This window comes from Haliaeetus albicilla, chromosome 20, assembly GCF_947461875.1.
Source record: "Haliaeetus albicilla chromosome 20, bHalAlb1.1, whole genome shotgun sequence".
Taxonomy (NCBI): domain Eukaryota; kingdom Metazoa; phylum Chordata; class Aves; order Accipitriformes; family Accipitridae; genus Haliaeetus; species Haliaeetus albicilla.
This window is the reverse complement of record NC_091502.1, coordinates 15,912,434-15,931,855: the sequence shown is the minus strand read 5'-3', so window position 1 is coordinate 15,931,855 and position 19,422 is coordinate 15,912,434. Positions and strand designations below refer to the sequence as shown.

The following is a 19,422-nucleotide window of genomic DNA, read 5'->3' as shown; positions in this document are numbered from 1 at the left end:
AAAATCATTTGATAGTCCTCTCATGTGTCTCTTCTTTACAGAAAAAAAGGAATGATGAAGAAGTTTTTCCTTCCTGACTACATAAAGAAGATAGATACCTGTGTTCTAAGCTGCTTAGTCAGCATTTCAGAATGCCTGAAAGAGCAAATGAAAGGAAATTCTTAAATCCTGTGATTAAAACTCAAGATAAAGGTTTTCAGCAGTCAATACTGTTATCTAGTTAACGTGATAACTGTTAAAATGAGACAGAACTACTGATTTGTCATGAAAAAAACCCAAACCAAAATAAAAAAAAATCCCACTGGTTTATATCTATTAGTCTTTGCCTTCCTCTACATTCAGTATTTTCTCCAACTGAATTTCAAAAGATAAAATCCAGACCTCACAATTTTCACTGCTGTAGGATCTCCGAGTTGCTCTTTGTCTTGCAAGTTCTTTCAATTTTGCAAACACTTTCTGTTTCTTATCAGTAGAAACGTTTTCTGTAGGGCAGGTTTTGTCAGGTTGCTCTTCTCTGGAACTCTCATCTTCATCTATTATACAGTGGCGTTTAGCAAAAACTTTTCTAACAAGTATATCACTGTCCTCACTTTCATCACTGTCATACAAGACAGAGGTGTTCAACCTTTTACGCTTCCCAGGCACGATGGACTCATCCTCACTATCTTCTGTTACTTCCCTACTGTGGCTTTTCTCCTCCTGAACTGAAAGGCCGTTCTTCACAACGGTTTCATCTTTTTCATCTACTTTGTCTTCTGATGCAGTAGGCTCTTCCTCCTCAGAGGTGCCTGAGGATTCATCACTGCTGTCAAGTAGCACGAGCTCCCTTTTAGTGCGTCTCCAATCAACTCGGGATTTGGATGATGACAGTTCTGTTCCTGCTGTCTTGTTTCTTGTTTCATATCTCCTGACAACTGCTTTTATTTCCATGGGAAGGCTGTGACAAGACACCAAAATATAAACCAGTAAAACAAAGCACTTCTTATGTTATGCCATTAAAAAAAAAGCACAAGGGCATCCATGTTTTGTTACATATGCCTATGACTTAACAATGTCATTATTAGGAGACACATGCCGGTATCAGCACCAAACAAATCTAATCATGCACAAGAACTTCTGAAGAGGATACACCTTACTCAAAAATGTAGAAGAGCGGAACTGCCCACACCCAGCATGAATGAACCGGAAAAATCAGGTCTGGAGCACAGCTACAGATCCCATCATCCCCTCCAACGCTGGAAGCCTACAGCCGAGGCAGAGAGCTGCCCTGCTCCCGAGGACCCTCACCAGCAGGCCTCACTGAGGAGCGGCCCGGCGCCCACCGCCGCTGCCCTCGGCCGGGGAGGGACCATCCGCAGAGTCCCCGGGCCTACCCCCGCCCGCCCGCCCGCCCCGCAGCACGGCCCGACGCGGCACAGGCGCCCTGAGGCGAGGCCGTCGCCACCCGCTCCCCACTCTACAAAGCGGCCCGGGCCGGCAGAGCTCACCCTCCCCCCCCTCCGTCCCGCAGCGGCTCGCGCACCAGCCGTTACTTTCGCCGTTAACCTTCCCGCGGTCCCGCGCTGGCGCCGCTGAGGAGAGGCTACCGCCCCCCGGCGCTCCGCGCGCCGCGATTGGCCGTCGCCCCTTGTCACTCAGCTGCCGCGATGTTTACGGAAGTGCTGGCAGGCCCCGGCGGGGAGGTGTGTTACGTGGGGTGCCCGGGCTCCGCAGGTCGGCGCGCGGCGCTGGAGAGCCTGAGGTCGCGGGTTCGAGTCCTCCGCCCGGCACGGGGCAGCACTCGCTCTCCTCCCTCTCTTCCTTCCCGGCGCCTCGTCCGGCTGGTCTCAAGCAGCGTTAGACTGTGGTGGTTTAGTTATGATCGCATCTTTGCTCTCCCTAGATGCATTCCTGAGGAAAATCTGCGTGGGCTTGCGAGGTACGGCACCTCCCCAAAGGGGCTGCCAGTGCCTGCGGCCGGTGACTGGTCACTGGGGACTGGCCTGGCCTGAGGCTTACCCCGCCAAGGCAGCTTCTTCAGAGCTGCCGGCACTCTTCTTCTCTGCAGCCTTGGGAACAAACCTGCTAGATTTATCGCATCAACCCCCAAACGATGGGGGATGCAAAAGCAGGTTGTGGCAGCTGTAACCATGGGGATGTTTTGGGGGTGGTAGGCCGGGGCCCAGCTGGAGCAGAAATCCCAGCTGCGTCCATGCTTGGGAAAGCCTCTGCCAGGACACCCGTCCTCCACGGGCTTCTTAGAAGGAAACAAAACTTTCTTTGGTGTCTGTAAATCACATCTTGGGTACGGCGCCTGCAGCTGCTCATTGGGCCTGTCCGCCAGAAGCAGGAGCACGCGGAGGGCTCTGGTTCTCTGCAGTTCATGCCACAGCCGTGTGGAAAACCAGAGGCTGGGTGGGTGACGCAGAGAGGCCCTGCTAGTGCCAGTGCCCAAGGACAGGGACTCAGCACGGGGCTCTTTTTCCTGGTAATAGCAACTCGGCAGCAGGCACTGAAACGTGCTGCTCTCAGCTGGGGCTGGCTCTCTGTAGTGGGTTGACCCTGGTTGGATGCCAGGTGCCCACCAAAGCCGCTCTATCACTCCCCCTCCTCAGCTGGACGGGGGGGAGAAAATATAACAAAAGGCTCATGGGTCAAGATAAGGACAGTTTAATAAAGTGATAGCAAAGGTTGCGCGTGTGAAAGCAAAGAAAAAACAAATGATGTTATTCTCTACTTCCCATCAGCAGGCGATGTCTAGCCACTTCTCGGGAAGCAGGGCTTCAGTACGCGTAGTGGTTGCTCCGGAAGACAAAATGCCCCACCTTCCGTCTCCCTTTACTTAGCTTTTATAGCTGAGCTGACGTCATATGGTATGGAATATCTGTTTGGTTGGTTTAGGTCAGCTGTCCTGGTTATGTCCCCTCCCAAGATCTTGCCCTGCCCCAGCCTGCCATTGGGGGGGGCAAAAATGTTGGAGAGACAGCCTTGATGCTGTGCCAGCACTGCTCAGCTGTAGCCAAAACACTGGTGTGCTATCAACACCTTTCTAGCTACTGATGCAGAGCACAGTGCTATGAGGGCTGCTATGGGGAGTATTAACTCCATCTCAGCCAGACCCAATACACTCTCATGTGGGGAACCCCCAAAATGGAGGTTAGGGGATGGGGAGGTGGCCTGAATGTTTTCTTAGTCACAGGGGAAAGTGGGAGTATGGCAGAGGAGGAGTTTGGGAGATGGAGGGTACGACAAATTCGTAAGGAAGGAAGTTGCACTACTTTCGCTGCTCAGAGAACAAGACATTTTGTGGATGAGTACATGCAGGAAACTTAACATCTACAATAATCAGCTTCTGTTGTTTTTCTGCTTAAAATGTTTATAGACTAGGATGCTGGATTCTGTTCACAGCTAATACTCTTACAGATGCATTTTGATAAAAAGATTTGTGTCTTAAATTTGCTCTGCTTTGCTTGGTCTGTGGTAGAAAACTACTGCTATCTTGGAACTCATTCTGCTGACATTTTTTGTACTGTTTTAACAAGATCTTGTAAACGTCTCCATGTATTTCTTTAAAAATAGTTGGTAATGAAACCACAAGGAGAGGAAATACCTGGAAATGAAAGACAATTTGTTCTCATCTTATTTACATACCACTGCTATGGATTTCACATGGTGAAAAGGTGTGGACAGGTGTTTATGTAGTTTGAGGGTCGAATTCCCACCAAAACGTTTATATTGCAAGGATTAGAATGGTTATAATTCAAGGATTAAATTGTATTAAGGGATTTACAGTCCTGGACCGACATTTCTTTCAATTGCTTTAAAGTCAATACGTGAATTTTCAAATAAATAAACGGATCAGAGTTTGCCCGGGATTTAATGTTTCCTCCAAACTGTGGTGGAAGTTAACGTTTCGGGGTGCTGCTCTGTCCCTGGTCTTCATCGCGTTTCTTGCTTCTAACGTCGCCACCTAGTGATAAAAGGCGCGAAGAAAACCTTGTAGTTGTGCTACTGTAGTACAGGAGACGGGAATAAGGTAATTACAATTAACATATTGTATGTAACTGAAGAAAATATATCATAATTTTTTTTTTTACTTAAATGACATGAAGAGTTTCAGTTATGAGTACTGGCTTCTGAAGGACAGCTAAGAAGTTTTTCTTATGCACAATGCTGAAAGATCTTGTCTTGATTTTTCTGATGATTTTTCAGGTGAATCCCAGTCCCAGGGGAGTCTGCAGTGTGGGGTCATGTTGTGTCCTCAGATGTTAGAAGCAGACTTCCAGTCAAGAGACACAAGTTTTCCAAACAGGCCAATTTTCCTCAAAGCTCCTCTCTAAATTTCTTAAAATGTTCTCTACACATTAAGCAAACTGTCATGTAAAAAATAAATACAGCTGATTTTCATATGTACCATAGCCATTCTACTGGGTTTGTGGAATTGCTATGCCATGTGATGGCTACAGCATCTCCCCAGTACTGAGTTTTCTATTTTACTGGGATATCCCAGCCCCCTATGATTTTAGATAATAGATATATTAATATATTGGAAACTTGAATTTATTTGAAGTGGCAGCCCCACTAGCCACTTCTGTTGCTAGCTACCTTCACTGCTGAGTATTTGCTATGCTGCTTTCCAACTGATCTGTTAGTTGTCTGGCTATTGCCATGTTCACATTGCAGTTTCTCTGAAGCTTAAGCTCTTCTGCAGTTCAGTGATGTACAGGATTATATGGACATCCCTTCCATAAAACAGACCCTTCCTGCTTGGGGTATTCTCCTTTCCCTAAGGTAAGCAATGGGAAGCTTGGAGCCTGCATTTCCCAGGGACTGTTTCCTGCAGCAGTACAGCATTTGCAAACCCTCTGTGACTCCCAGGCATACTGAGCATTAGGCTGGCTCATGCCCAAATAATAATGCTGGAATTTACCCCAACTGAAAAAAAGGAAAGAAAAAAAAAGAAGAAAAGGTCTTTTTCATTTTTTAAAGAGGAATGTACCCAAACTTACAAGAAGGTTAGACCTGTCTGGAATTGGCACAGCCACCAAGGTGGCTCTCGCTCTCTGACAGAGAGCAATAGCTCAACAGCTGGTTAGAGCAGGAATGGCAAGCCACCTCTGAGTTTGACAAGAGGTTTAGCCAAGAGAACCCACGACAGTGAGCTCTAATGCTTTTGAAATAAATTTTCAGCTGGCACAAAGAGTTTCAGCATCGCAGTTCCTTAGAACAGACTGTTCTCTTCTACTGTTCACTAGCTTACGTCAGTAGGGACTCCCTGTCCCTTCACCAAACACACTGCTCGGTCCATTTAGGTCATGCATTAGAGACGTAAATTAACCAGACAATACCTGTTTTATCACCAGAAAGAACTGCTAGGACTCATAGGGAGGCCCCCAAGTAAGACTATGCTTGGAGTGCAGAAACTGAATACAGGGTCATCTTACTTTCTTCTATTCTTTTGTTCTTTCTCTCATTCTTTCTCTTTGTCTTTGTTGAACTCAACCTCCTACAGGCCACATGAAGAGAATATTACAGGAGACTCGTTATCTTGCATTTCTTTGCCTCCTATTCCTCATCAATGGAAGACCATTTCCCTAATTTTAGGGAGAATCCCTGCAAATGATAAGCCTGCTCAGAAGCCCTGGTAGCTGCTGGCTGACTTTGACATGATTCTTGTAATTTTTTGCTATCACTTTGTAGCCAGGAGCAACAGAGAAATTGACCTTAATAGTTATAATTTCTTAGGAGAAAATATTTTAAGATTCTATTTCAATGCATATTTTAAAGAATGTACATCTTCATTTAGAAGAAAAGTTTTTCCCAAAATTTAAAAAGTTTTCTAGATTATAGAGTTTTCAAACTAATTCTAAATGTCTCCTCCCCCCCCCCCCCCCCCTTTTGTTAATAGTACAACTTTTCTCAGCTACTGGAATTCATTTCTGCACAGAAGCCTTTTTAAGGAATTACTTGGGGTTTATGAGGTCCTTAATCCTGATTCTGGCTCTTTGTGCAGGGTTGAATTTCATAGAAAGAGTGAATTTCAGACAAAAGAGACCAATGGAGTTAACATTTAATCTCTTTTTTAAACACAGACAGCTTTCTGGTCTCATGAGATTCTGAAATCTTGTTCCATATACAAGTTTTCTTTGTGTGTCTTGTAGGCTGGTTCATGATTACTAGATGACTTTCATGTTTATGTTGTCCACAGTGCCTTTGGGAGTTCCTGTTGTTCCTGCTATTTAGAAGTCCTAATAATTGACAAAATGTGTAGTTTACTTTGCCATTTGTGTGTGTAAGTTAAAATCTTTTATCTTCAGTGCCTGAAGTATATACAGTCTAATAGTAGGAGAGTACAAGGCTGAATGTACTTAAAGTTCATTATCACTGTTTGAAGATCACCTGTATTTTGCTCCAGTTCCACTCCAGTAAAACTCAGTTTATTCTATTTTCACTGCCATAAGATTTCAGAAATACCCTGGGCTTTCACAATCACATGGAGTATGAATTACATCCTTCTGTGTTGAAGTAGGAGACTGAGGAGTAAATAGGATTTGATGTTTATCTGTTGCTAGTATACGATTGAGGCATTCCTACCCAATGCTGGAAGGGTTCTGTTTGAAATATGTCGAGGTTTAGATAGCGTTGGCCATAACCTGACAGTATTGATGTGCTGAGTTTTGAGCAAGAGCAATTCAAGTCATAACTTACTAGCATCCACAAGAACTGTGTAACAAAGGTCAGGATTTTTGTGCAATGAGAGGAGTGGTATTTTATCCTACTTTCAGAGGTTTTCACCTTCATCTTGATATTTCTTTAAGAATTTACTTTTAGCTTTTGGGTGTTCTCTTTGTCACAAACCACATATAATCACTTGGCAGCAGTTCTCTAGCTGGAGTACAAACTTTTGCCAGGAAGAATGTGATGAGTCATGATGTGTGACCAGAATAGCCGTGCTATTAAAATTGCCAAGAGTAGATGGAGTTCCACCCATAAAACTGTGCTTAGCTACTCTAATATATTTGACCTGGGACAGCAGAAACAAGGAACGCTTAGCATAAACTGTAGTGGCAAAAGCATTTATCTGCTTGTATAAACTGCATCTGCATTAACTTTTTACCATGATACTATACCAGAATCTCTATACCCGCAAAGCCATTCAGCTGTAAACTTAGCAGTTTTGGCCTGGCTTGATTAACAGCTATTAAAAGCCTTCTTTTGTGTCTTTCCTTGCATCATATATCAGAAAAAAAATATAAAGTAAGTATTTAAACTATAATGAAGAGAGCATCTGACTGGTTAACCTAAGCTGCATGTACTACAAAGAGAATACCAAAGTATATGTAAATAAACATCCCTACAAATAATTTCCTATTGTGCCATTTATTTCTTATTTATTAGAGGTAATGAAGGTGAGGTGATCCTGTTCATAAGGAGGTGGCAATTTACATATTATAGCTGTAAAGGTTAGAAATCTATTAAATTAATTTGCATAGTAACAAAGTCAGAATAAAGGATTGTTTCGTCCCAGGGCTAATGGTTCGTCTCCAAGATTTACTATTTGTAAGACAGTAAAGCACCCTTCATCTGAAGTTATTGTTTGTATTGAGATCCTTGGCACAAAGAAGAGATACAGATACTAGGACAGTTGCAGACAGATTATGAGTTTTGGGTCTTAACCTGCTGCCAGTGGAGCCAATGACAAAAGTTCAACTAACTTCAACTCCGCAGACTCATACCCTGAAAGATCAACACAGGGAAAAGGGATGTATGAATAGATGTGTAAAAGAAAACGAGAAAACAGGTTTGCCTGGGTGTTCTTTGAAATAGATATATAATATATTTTAAAATGTCATTTTAGTTCTAGATTTACACATTTGGACTAGATGAAAAAAGTAGATCATATGGAGAGTTCTTTCATTGTTAAAGTAATTAAAATAGAAGATGGATTTTCACATTAGGTATTCAACTCTGAAATCCTTAATTTTTTCTCATTACTGTGAAATTTGCACATCTGCTCTTATCCAATATTCTCACAGCCTCCCCTTATATTTTTTTGTATCTGCTGACCTCTCATTCAGGAACTGGCTTGTTGTACAGCAATGCTGAATTTAGGGGGCATATTTTTAATCTTAAAAATCTGGAAATCTTTCAGCATAATTGGGGCTATATGGACAAAAGGATTGTATTAATGATATGTATTATGTACAAAAGTACCTAAAAGTAAACAGTAGACAAGACAGACACAAATGCTGGTACCTGGTAAGTAATCAGAGATTACGTTCTTAAGCACAAGTTCTTTGTAAGTACATTAACTTCTTGTTTCCTTAACAAAATAAGCTCATTCAATGTCCTTAGTATAGGTATGGTCTTTGCAGAGACCAGGTGGAGCAGTGGGGTTTTTCCTCTCCGTAACTCTGTACTTAAAGTTTCCCATTCCCTCTACTATACGCTTGTTGCTTCCGTCCAGAAATAGCCTTTGAGTTCACATGAGCCCAGCTACGTGATATCGAGGTTGGGATGTGGGCTCTGGTAAGCCAAAGGGAAAACCCTGATGGAAGTGCATTACAAAAAACTCCTGCCTTGAAATTCTACCTTGAAATTATCAAAACCACAGGACAGTAGGTAGAGGCCAGTACAGGATCTCAGCTGCTGAGATAATCCACTTCCTTTGAGATTATACAGATCAGAAATATCCTAACATCTACCACCTTTCCCCACACTCCCAAACAGTATTTAGTGCAGAATACCAGCATTTTCAGCAAGGTGAAATAGGCCTGAAAAAAGTGCCACTTACTAAGTAAGGAATCACAGGCTGAATTGCCCCTGAACACTGCAAATGATGAAATAATTTGGTCATGTGAAAAGCCTCAAAGACCTGTGCCCTTAGAGGTCTGGGCTAGATTTTTATCTTAGATTTCTTAGGCTAATGTGGTTTCTAAGTTCCTTTCCCATGACTTTTCTATTTCTGATGTTATCTAAGCATATGTGGCATATTTTCCCATTCAGATCTAGGGGCATATAGTTCATTAACTGGTGTCTTATATTTTAGTTACACAACATGCTTAAGAATTGTCACGGCTACTTTTTAAGCACATGGGGATATTGTGGGAGGGAAGGAAAGTTCTTCGTGGGGAGTGTTGGGAAAGTTACTTTTATTAGATATGGATGTTTGCCAGTAGCTTGACTTTAAAACTAATGCTGACTGTAATTTTCATTTGTTGAAAGGCTTTTGCAACCCCCCCTCCTTTTTTTGTGTAATTGGGCTTACTAAAAAAAAAAACAAACAACTTATTAAAAAATCTGATTATTACTTTTTATAAATTCCCATAAAAGATTTAAACAACTTTCTTCTGTCTGAAGAGAAATCTGTTTCTGTCCCAGAAGTTGAAAAAATAGCTATATAACCAATTGTGAGCAAAACCAGTCACAATGAAAAATTTCCTTAAGATTTTGATGATTGCTCATACTAAACACTTAAGAATTTTTTCCATTTGAATATAATGCTATCATGCAATGACATGGATTTTTGCCTTCACATAAGGTGCCTCCTTCAATGTTAGGGCATAATGTATTTTGAGATAACGCTTTTCTTACAGTATTCATTTCTGGCTCCATTAAACTTAGCACGTCACATTTGAAGTTGGTAAAATGGTGGTTAAACTACCTGTTAAATTCCAAGCATCACATTTACAAAGTGCTTAATATTGTTTGTAAACAGAAGAGTGCAGAGCAGAACATTAGAGTGTAATTCTATGATTGCTAGGTCTCTGTTCTGCCCATGTGCTGGTATAACTCAAACCACAATGACTTGATGTTAGCTATTTGCAGGGGAGGCACAGAAGGCCTATTTCAGTTTCAACTTGCTGTTACTGTTCTGAGTATTCATTACTTGTATTAGAGAAGCACCTACCAGGTAACACATAGTCCTGCAGGGTTAGTTGATTATTGTGAAAAGATGGTCTCTGTTCCTTAGAATGTACAATTTAAGGATGAATTAAGAGACAGAGGATAAAGAAAACTAAAAGGAGCAGAGGGACATAGCCAGTTGTTTATGATTGCAATGATAAGCAGGGGTCACAAAATCACAGTTTTGTAAACACCGTGAATCGTATCTCAGAGAACTTTGGAATTTGATTGTTGTTTTGGCTGAAAACAACATTTCTGTAGCATTAAGTTATTAAATCACTCTCTTTTCCCTCTGACAGTGCCAGACAAGTAGGAAACGCAAGCAGTTATCTCAGCATTTTAGCTGGGGAGCTAAAGGAAGTAAAAGGAATTGAGAGAAGCTCCTAAAAATTTAATACATACAGGAGACAACCACTGTGCTTATAAAGAAGACTTCATGCAAAATAAGCTTGCTTCACATAAGCATTCAGGCAAACTCAGGGTGACCACTTAGTCCACTTGAACATGATTAAATAATTAGTGCTGATAGTATTTCCTGCAGCTAGAGAGATTTACTGGCTTTAGTTTCTGCCCTCCTTTAGACCCCCTAGAGGACTTTGCTTAGTGAAAATTGACAGCACTGTTTTAGTCAAGGCTATATTTAAGCAAACAGCAAAATTCTGCATAGCACCCTCCTCTAGATCCGCAGTTGATCCTGTACCTGAATACTGTTAGCATTCATTTAGGTGGGGTTTGTTGGTGGGACTGGCATCTGCTTTTGTTTGTGCTTCTTACAGTTGAGTAGGCAATGAAGGAAACATTCTCAAGTGTAGGTTCAGGAATTCTGCCTGTGACCACCCAACTCCCCTATCCCTGATACTGTATAACCCCGGAGGCAGTGATTTCCAAGCCTGTTACTCCTCTCTGCTTCCCATCTCCCACCAAATACTCCCACGCTTTGTGGCACTTTGGGGCTTATGACTCCAGGTTTGGGAGTGAATGAAATGGACGTATCTGGTACCGTGATAATAGCAACAAAGATAGTCATGTTCAGATATACTGAGATGACTATTTTCTATCTGTGCTTCATAACAGAATAGCTCACATTGCAAATACTTCCACCTCAAATAAAATCTGTGAATTAGTTATGTAGGAAGAATAACAATTTTCTTTTTTCTTTCTATGGAGGCAAGAGGAATTAAACATATTGCAAACATTGTTCCTTATGAACTCTCACATAGTTTTTTTTCTTAACATGCTATTAATTCCAGAGATGTGAATCCCAGGAATCCATTTTGAAACAACTGAACAGTGTTTCAAAAAACTACATTCACCGTTTTTAACTTCTGAAAAACTAGGGGTTAAGGTCATTAGGCATTAAAGACACACATTTAGGGACTTGAGTTCCCAACTGAAATCCTTGTGTATCTGGCCCTGAGTCCTATGTAGATACTTTACTGTCATTAATTTCGGTAAAAGTGGTACGCTTTAATGCTTCTGCGATTCTGAGCTTTGCTTCCTATTGGTCTTTCTACATATTTTGAGCTGAAAAGAAGCCTCTCTTCCAGTGTGAGAGCAAATGGAACAAAATTGCAGAAATCGTGGCATGGTAACCCACCCTAAAGTAAGCAAGTAGTAATTTGGGGAGTCTTTGTGTGGTGAGGAGACCAGGGGAGCAGAAGGACCTTGGTAACCAATGGTGGTGGTGGTGAAAGCAGGAATGGTGGATATTTCACAGTGATACAGCATAGTAAGATTGTTGTGGGGTACGGGTTTTCTAGCATGCTCTGGGTATTGCACAGCAGAGGTTGCAGGCTCTGGGCCCTAAACCAGGGTGCAAAAGGAAGCTGTGGAGGGGGAAACAGAGGAAAAGTCCTGGAGAATGATAGGAAAATAAAGTTGGTTCCCTTACACATGTATATAAGATTAGGGTGAGCGACTGAGGGTGGGGGGCTTGACTTGAAAACAAAGTTGCAAAATGTATAGGTCCCATTGCCAGTAAACACCCAACCCATTGACAGGGGCCAGAGCTCCCATGAACTTCCAACGTTTGGGACTGTGTCCTCCTCCCCTGTAACAGTGGTTCAGAGGCATCTGGCAGGTTGTCTTTGCCTAGGCTGCTTCTGCTGTGTCAACGGACAGAGAACAACTGACCCAGAACAAGCCCTTTTCTTAACTGCTAACATAAAGTATTTTTATCTTTCACAATGTATGCAGTTTTATTGCTTTCTTGTTAGAATGTGGTTCTAGAGAAAGAATTTGAAGACAGTTTTTAGCATGGGACATTGTATTTTATAATAGCAGTCTTTGAAAATAGGCATTTAAAGCGGGTTTTTAAAAGGGATTTTTGAGGCAAGGAGAAGGAACTACTACTATGGGATAATTTAATGATAACCCTTCCTCATTAGTTGACAGGTGCTGATTTATCTGGTGTACTTACTGTGGATTATGTCACACTGATTATATTTTGGGACAGAGTTAGATTTCGGGATTTATCCAATATGGTCTCAGGAAATTGCTGTCTTGCTGGGTTTGCTCTTTTACTCTGATTTGATGAAAAAGCAGTAGTTCCTAAAGAAGTCGAGTGGTTTGGGAACTATTTAATAAATGGGTTTGTCAAAAAAGATTTTTTTTGTACAAAATTTTCATAGAAATGGGTTAGTTGAAATTACCTCCTTGTCATGGTTTAACCCCAGCCAGCAACTAAGTACCACACAGCCGCTCACCCCCTCCTCCCCCCAGTGGGATGGGGGAGAAAATCGGGAAAAAGAAGTAAAACTTGTAATGATAACACTAATAAAATGACAACAGTAATGATAAAAGGATTGGAATGTTCAAATGATGCACAGTGCAATTGCTCACCACCCGTCGATTGACACCCAGTTAGTCCCTGAGCGGCGATCCCCCCCCCACCACTCCCCCCAGTTTATATACTGGGCATGACATCACACGGTATGGAATACCCCTTTGGCCAGTTTGGGTCAGCTGTCCTGGCTGTGTCCCCTCCCAACTTCTTGTGCCCCTCCAGCCTTCTTGCTGGCTGGGCATGAGAAGCTGAAAAATCCTTGACTTCAGACTAAACACTACTTAGCAACAACTGAAAACATCAGCGTTATCAACATTCTTCGCATACTGAACTCAAAACATAGCACCCCAGCTACTAGGAGGACAATTAACTCTATCCCAGCTGAAACCAGGACACTCCTGAACTTAAAAATTGCTCAGAGCATTTTTCAAAATTACCAAGATATTAATTTAATATTTTCAAAACTGAGAAAGCCCTGTATTATGTTTCAAAATAATTTTCTTTGAAATTGTAGGTTATTGACAACATATTACAAAATTTATTAGAAATCACACATTCAAAATTACCCATATAAAATGGTTTGTACCTTGCATCAGGCAGTGCCATTTTGGTTAAACTTTTTGTTCAGATTTAAGGGGGATTGTAATATTTTTTAAGTTTGCCTAGTCCTCACAGTTTGGAATAAGATTGATTTACAAAAAGTTTCAAAGCTTTTCTCATTAAGTAGGCCAATTCCCACTGGTCCTATTAAAATGAAACAATACTGACAAAAAAACGAACAAGAAAGTCTGATTGTCTGTAAATCTACATCCTTGGGAGATGAGTTAGAGAGTGAGGGGGAGAGGGAGAAGGGGAAGGACACAGAAAATGACCATATGTGTGCTCGTAATCTGATGCAATATAAGATAAATTAATTTAAACTGCATGGTAGCTTTGCTTTGTAGCAGATCAAAGAAACAGAGAAGGGGCCTGAAAGCCAGAACTGTAGCTCACAAAAGACTGATGAATTTGCAGAATAATCTGGGTTTTCATTAGCCCAGGATCCAAAAAGCCAGTTCTGCTCATGCTTTGTCCCGAAGGGATCTGCTTGCTCGAATTAGGGCTACGTGCCGGAAGCTCCCCAGCTAGGGACTCTCCCTTTATTTAATGGATTGATCCTTTCTGGTTTTGGTGCAGTGCTGAAACAAAGTAATTGGAAAACAGACTCAGAGTCATCAAATGTGAAAGATACTTACTCAGAAAAGCTGGACAGGGCCATCAGTCTGACTCCAGTCCAAAGCCTGAAGTGGATAGAAAGACTCCTACTGACTGCAGTGCACAGCTCATGCTATGAGCCAAAGTTGTGACACATTAGTGCTTCCTTTAGGCTTCTTTTGGTTTTTTTTGATACTCCCAAGTACTGTGACTTCTAGTCATTATTTGGCTTTACTGCACAATATATCCTATTTCAAGATGACCTTTTTTTTTAGGTGCCCGGGAGTCCTTTTCCTGACATGAATCATGTTTGCGCTCTGAGCTGTACTTACATCGCAAAATGCTTTTCTCTCTTTCGTGTTTACAGAGAACTTTGTGCATGTATTTTTACATTAAAGCTTTAATATGCTGTCATGGGCAACTCTGTCCTCCAGTTCAGCAAAACAAAGCACTCGAGTACCGCACAAATCCTGCTGACTTCTCCAGCCGAAGGGAAACTTGTTTAAAAGGTTTCCTGAGCTTGAACCACTGTGGGAGAACTGCTGAGGGAGGAAGAGTGGGGAAAACTGCAAGCCCAGGAGTAAAGGGGTACTTGTCATTGTTTTAGCGTGAGATTTGCCCAGTAGATGGCATCTGGAACCCACACACTGCAAACTGCTCTCCACCGAATGTTAATGTATCTCAATTTTCCTTGCTGAAGCGATTTTTAGTTAACACATACCCTATGTTTTCATTAATACTGGCCAAATGGGGTTAGTTTGACCTTGATTAATAAAATGTATAATCATTTTGGAAATATTTGGCGTCGGAGACCTGCCAACCGGTTTTTTTTTTTTTTCCTTTTTTCCTCCGGATTGCGCAGTAATCAATACAACAGAATCTAGATTGCAAATCACGCAGAGCGTATTGCATTGCACATCTCCCTCTCAGCCTCCCTTCCTGCCTCCCCCCGCACAATTCAATCCATCCTGGAAATGATTCGCCGTTGTCAGGACAGGGACGAGGGAACGAAAAGCCAAACTTGCCCCTTCTCGTTACTTTTCAAGGCGCACGAGTAACGCGGGTGCCCCGAAAACCACTGCTGCCGCCGCAGGCGGCCTTATTCGTAAACCCGCCTAGAGCAGGGCCTCTGCTCCGGCACAGCTCCGGCCGGCCGGCCGGCTGTCAGCCGCCTCGCCTCACAACGTTGGCGGGCCCCAGCCGAGGGTCGGGCGGCGGCCGAGGCCCGGTGGCGGGTCGCCGGTGCAGGGCCGCGCTGGGCCTGCAGGCCGCGCTGCTGCCCCACTGAACTCCGGCGGCGGCGGCGGCGGCGGCGCCGCGGGGACGGGCCGCCCGCGGCCCCTCAGCCCCGCAGCCCCTCAGCCCCGCAGCCCCTCAGCCTCTCAGCCCCGCAGCCCCTCAGCCCCGCAGCCCCGCAGCCCCGGGCCGGCAGCCGGCCTGACCCCCGGCGTCCCGGGGCCGGGTCGCCCCCAGGCCCCAGCTGAGCGCGAAGGGCAAGGCAGGCCTGAGAAAGAGGGTCCTTAGGTCCTGGAACAGGACCCCGGCGAGGGTCCCTGCCCACACTTCCAGGGGAAAAAAAGACCCCAACGAGCCAGCAGGCTGGTTGGTGAACCAGCAGACTTTTTTCCTTTTTTATGAAACAAAATGTGATTTCTGGATTGTGTAAGGGGACAGCAATGGCTGTCTCCTTATCAAGTTTTCAATATTCCCTAATTTACTATTGGCATGCGTTTAATACAGAATGTCAATTATTCTGTAGGAGACAGGCACGCCTTGGAAGGAGGTTAACTGTATTCCTGTTTTGCATGTTGAGTCTGTCGTGTTCTTCTATAAAAATCAAATATCTGCTTGGCTTAATGTTGAAATATGTACTTTAAAGTTGCACCTAAAACCAAAATTTGATATTACTGCTCCAGGAGATGTGTTCTGCAACACTTCTGTGGTTGTGTCATCTCTATGTCTCTGTTTGTTGCCTGTATTTAATGATAACTAACTGATCTCCGAAGCACTTGAGTGCATTTTTAACTCCAAGTATACAAGCAGCCCTGCTGAAGTCAACAGTTCCGTTCAAACCCTTTAGGCTAATCATGTACTTAAATGCTTGACTATGTCTTCAGTCACTACATTACAAGGCTTGCAAAAGAACTGTGAAAAGTATTATGATTAAATATGGGGTAGGAGAGTCCGGGCTGAGATCAAGTCCTGTGCCTCTGGGACAAGCTAACACCATGAGGGGTCCTGCTGGGTGCAGGGTCCTGGGTTAGGGGATCCAAACACAAGATCAGTGCTGATCTCAGTAGTCTACCTGGAGATTAATGGCACTGTCCGGCTGAAGGGGCTGGCACAGCATGTTGTAAATCCACTCTCATGTTGTATGCAGACACGAAAGAAGCTGCAAAATGCTTTAACACAGCCTGGATGTACACTAATGGCCAACTTTCAGCACGGGATTCCCTGCTTACATACATTCCTTCCACAGCTTCAAATACCATCAGACTTTGTGTAAGCTGATCTAAGTCAGCTGACATTGATTTAAAAGGATAATCTCTACAAAAGTATTGACCTCTGCATATGAAAGAACTAAAAAGAACAACAGGTAACTCACTGTGTGAAAACAGCTCTTGAGGCATTCACAGGCTTTGTATTGCCTAAACCTAAACCCTGCTGTGTACTAAGCCCACTTTGGATAAATGACCGCCACCTACATGAATGTTGTATCATCAGTTCTGCAAAGCAGTAGCCTGAATTATGGCGTCCATATGCTCAAATCTCGATGAGATGTCAGTATTAGCCAAACGTGGGGGAAGGTGGAAAGGAAAGAAGTTAAGGTATTGATAAGGCAACACAATATGCAGGGAATAACCGTAAGTTTTACATATGGTTTTAAGCAGCATAGTAATGAATACACTGTGGAGACAGATGGCTGGGAAGGAGCAAGAAGAGTCTGCTTCCTCCTGATTTAGAGGTGGACAGAACATGAAGGTCCTCAACTAGGTAGTTGGAGCAGTGAGTCGCAGTAGGCTAAAGTCCCTCCTCAGTCACTTGAAGGCATTATTTGGACCTTAGCAGTTTCAGTAATAACAGAAGATATTTTAATTATGTATGTAAGATAATGTCCATGTCAGTCTAACTCAACCCAGTCAAATGGCTGGTCTGTGAAATGGAGGCTAAATCAAATAGAGTTAACCCATTATTTGGCTCAGTATTGAGGCCAGTTCTGTTTAATATCTTTAATGATCTGGATTAGGGGATCGAGTGCTGTTGCGGAGGGACATCACACACAGACCAATGTGATCAAGTGAAGTCCATTTACTACAACGTTTGATACAGTTATATACCTTATGCGCTTGTGCACGCGCCTTATACAATACTCTAATTGGTACAATACCCCGTTTCACGCGACACTATCTTATTCTCTATTGGCTGCACAAGCTTCTGCATGAGGTGTCCAGCAGTCACTTATCTCATTCTTCAGCATCCAGGTGTTGTTTGTCAGGCTATTCTTATCTTCCTTTTTCCCAGCGTACAAGGACACAGCGTCCTTGTCTGCTCCAGCGTTTTGTAAACCTATGCTTCGTTCCCACCTAACGGCTGGATTGCTCACATGCCTTTGCCCAGCCAAGAAATCCTCAACAGAGTGCACCCTCAGTAAGTTTGCAGATGACACCAGGTTGGGCGGGAGTGTTGATCTGCTTGAGGGTAGGAAGGCTCCACAGAGGGATCTGGACAGGCTGGATCGATGGGCCGAGGCCAATCGTATGAGGTTCAACAAGGCCAAGTGCTGGGTCCTGCACTTGGGTCACAACACCCCCACGCAGTGCTACAGGCTTGGGGAAGAGGGGCTGGAAAGCTGCCTGGTGGAAAAGGACCCAGGGGTGTTGGTCGACAGCCAGCTGAATATGAGCCAGCAGTGTGCCCAGGTGGCCAAGAAGGCCAACGGCATCCTGGCTGGTATCAGAAATAGTGTGGCCAGCAGGAGCAGGGCAGTGATCGTCCCTCTGTACTCGGCACTGGTGAGGCCGCACCTCGAGTCCTGTGTTCAGTTTTGGGCCCCTCACTACAGGAAAGACATGGAGGTGCTGGAGTGTGTCCAGAGAAGGGCAACCAAGTTCGTGGAGTGTCTAGAGAACAAGTCTTATGAGGAGCGGCTGAGGAAACTGGGGCTGTTTAGTCTAGAAAAGAGGAGGCTGAGGGGAGACCTTATCGCTCTCTACAACCACCTGAAAGGAGGGTGTAGCCAGGTGGCTGTTAGTCTCTTCTCCCTAATAACAAGTGATAGGACAGGAGGAAATGGCCTTAAGTTTCCAGGGGAGGTTTCGATTGGATATTATGAAAAATTTCTTCACCGAAAGCCTTGTCAAGCATTGGAAGAGGCTGCCCATGGAAGTGGTTGAGTCTCCATCCCCAGAGGTATTGAAAAGATGCGTAGATGTGGTGCTTAGGGACACGGTTTAGTGGTGGAGTTGTCAATGTTATGTTTATGGTTGAACTCGATGAGCTTAAAGGTTTTTTTCCAACGTAAATGAGTCTATGATTCTATGATTATATTGGATGCTCTTGAATTTAGTCAGAGGCAGGCATCTGATAAGCATCAGTAAACTTGTTTTGTTATTGGAAAGCAATTTATTGCATATTGTTTTCTACTGCATTAAAATTAGCTCATAAGGTAAATTAGAAACAGACTTGAAATATTTTGCTTTGTAGGTAAACACTCTGAACAACAAAAATGCTAAATAGCTTTAATAAATATATTTTTAGCAAAGTTATTGGGTCCAGTCTTCTGATTCAAATGGATAGCTCAGAACTCACAAACCTCACCTTCTTCTGCCTCTACTTCTATTTCTGACCTAATATTTTGTTTAGAAAGTGTGATCAGATTGTTTTCTCTTTCACACAGCTGAAAAGCCAAGCCAAACTCCTAAAGGAGTTTATTTCAGTAATGTGTGAAGTAACCAGAGCCTTTTTTTTCTTAATTTCAGGGAGTACAATATGTAAATTGGCGAGAATACTCTGGAGAGTTTCTTTTGGGAGTTCTCCCGAAACCTGTGATGTCTCACACTTTTGATTCCCTCCTGTCTACAACCGCATGTGCAGCACAGTGCTACAGCCTCTCTCACACTCCCTGACTGGTATTTTTTTAACCTAACTCCAAGCACATACCCTGCAGAGATCCTTTTTTTCTGAGCTGATCTGTCGAGACTCCCTTTCTAGTAGATGGAAGCAAGAAAAAGGCATTTCTAGGGCATGAGTCACCTTACTGTAATATACACAACTAAAATCAGGTAGAATGCTTTTGATTTAACAGGAAATGCGAAGTGTTCCAGGTTCCAGGCATTGAGAATCAGGGAAATTAGGATTCCAGCGTTCTAGTTTCCTTTCTTTCTGCAAAGGGCATGCATTTGAGTACTGCTTCCTTATAGCTGTTGTGAAAACATAATTCATTAATAACTCTGAGGTGTTTGGATAATGGGGTCACACTGGCTAGGTAAGTACAGGGGTATTTAGGCAGCAAAAACCTTCAGAATGAATCATAAGTCTGTGCATCAAAAATAAGGTTT

At 43.2% G+C, this 19,422-nt stretch overlaps 1 protein-coding gene across 6 annotated transcripts in view; it reads right to left on the bottom strand.

Moving 5' to 3' along the window:
* CCDC82 (coiled-coil domain containing 82) overlaps positions 1 to 13,999 on the bottom strand; it is a 30,010-nt gene extending 16,011 nt beyond the window's left edge. The window contains exons 1-2 of one of the 6 annotated variants that reach the window (XM_069808340.1): positions 13,906 to 13,999; positions 382 to 937 (exon numbers count right to left, since the gene is read on the bottom strand). In XM_069808340.1, the coding sequence (XP_069664441.1) occupies positions 382 to 937; positions 13,906 to 13,928 (579 nt within the window). In that variant the 5' untranslated portion in view covers positions 13,929 to 13,999. Of the gene's footprint in view, positions 1 to 381; positions 938 to 1,131; positions 1,477 to 1,522; positions 1,638 to 13,905 lie in introns of those variants that run through there. The other 5 variants (XM_069808336.1, XM_069808338.1, XM_069808337.1 and 2 more) reach the window with 5 other exon arrangements.
* Positions 14,000 to 19,422: the final 5,423 nt, after the last annotated feature.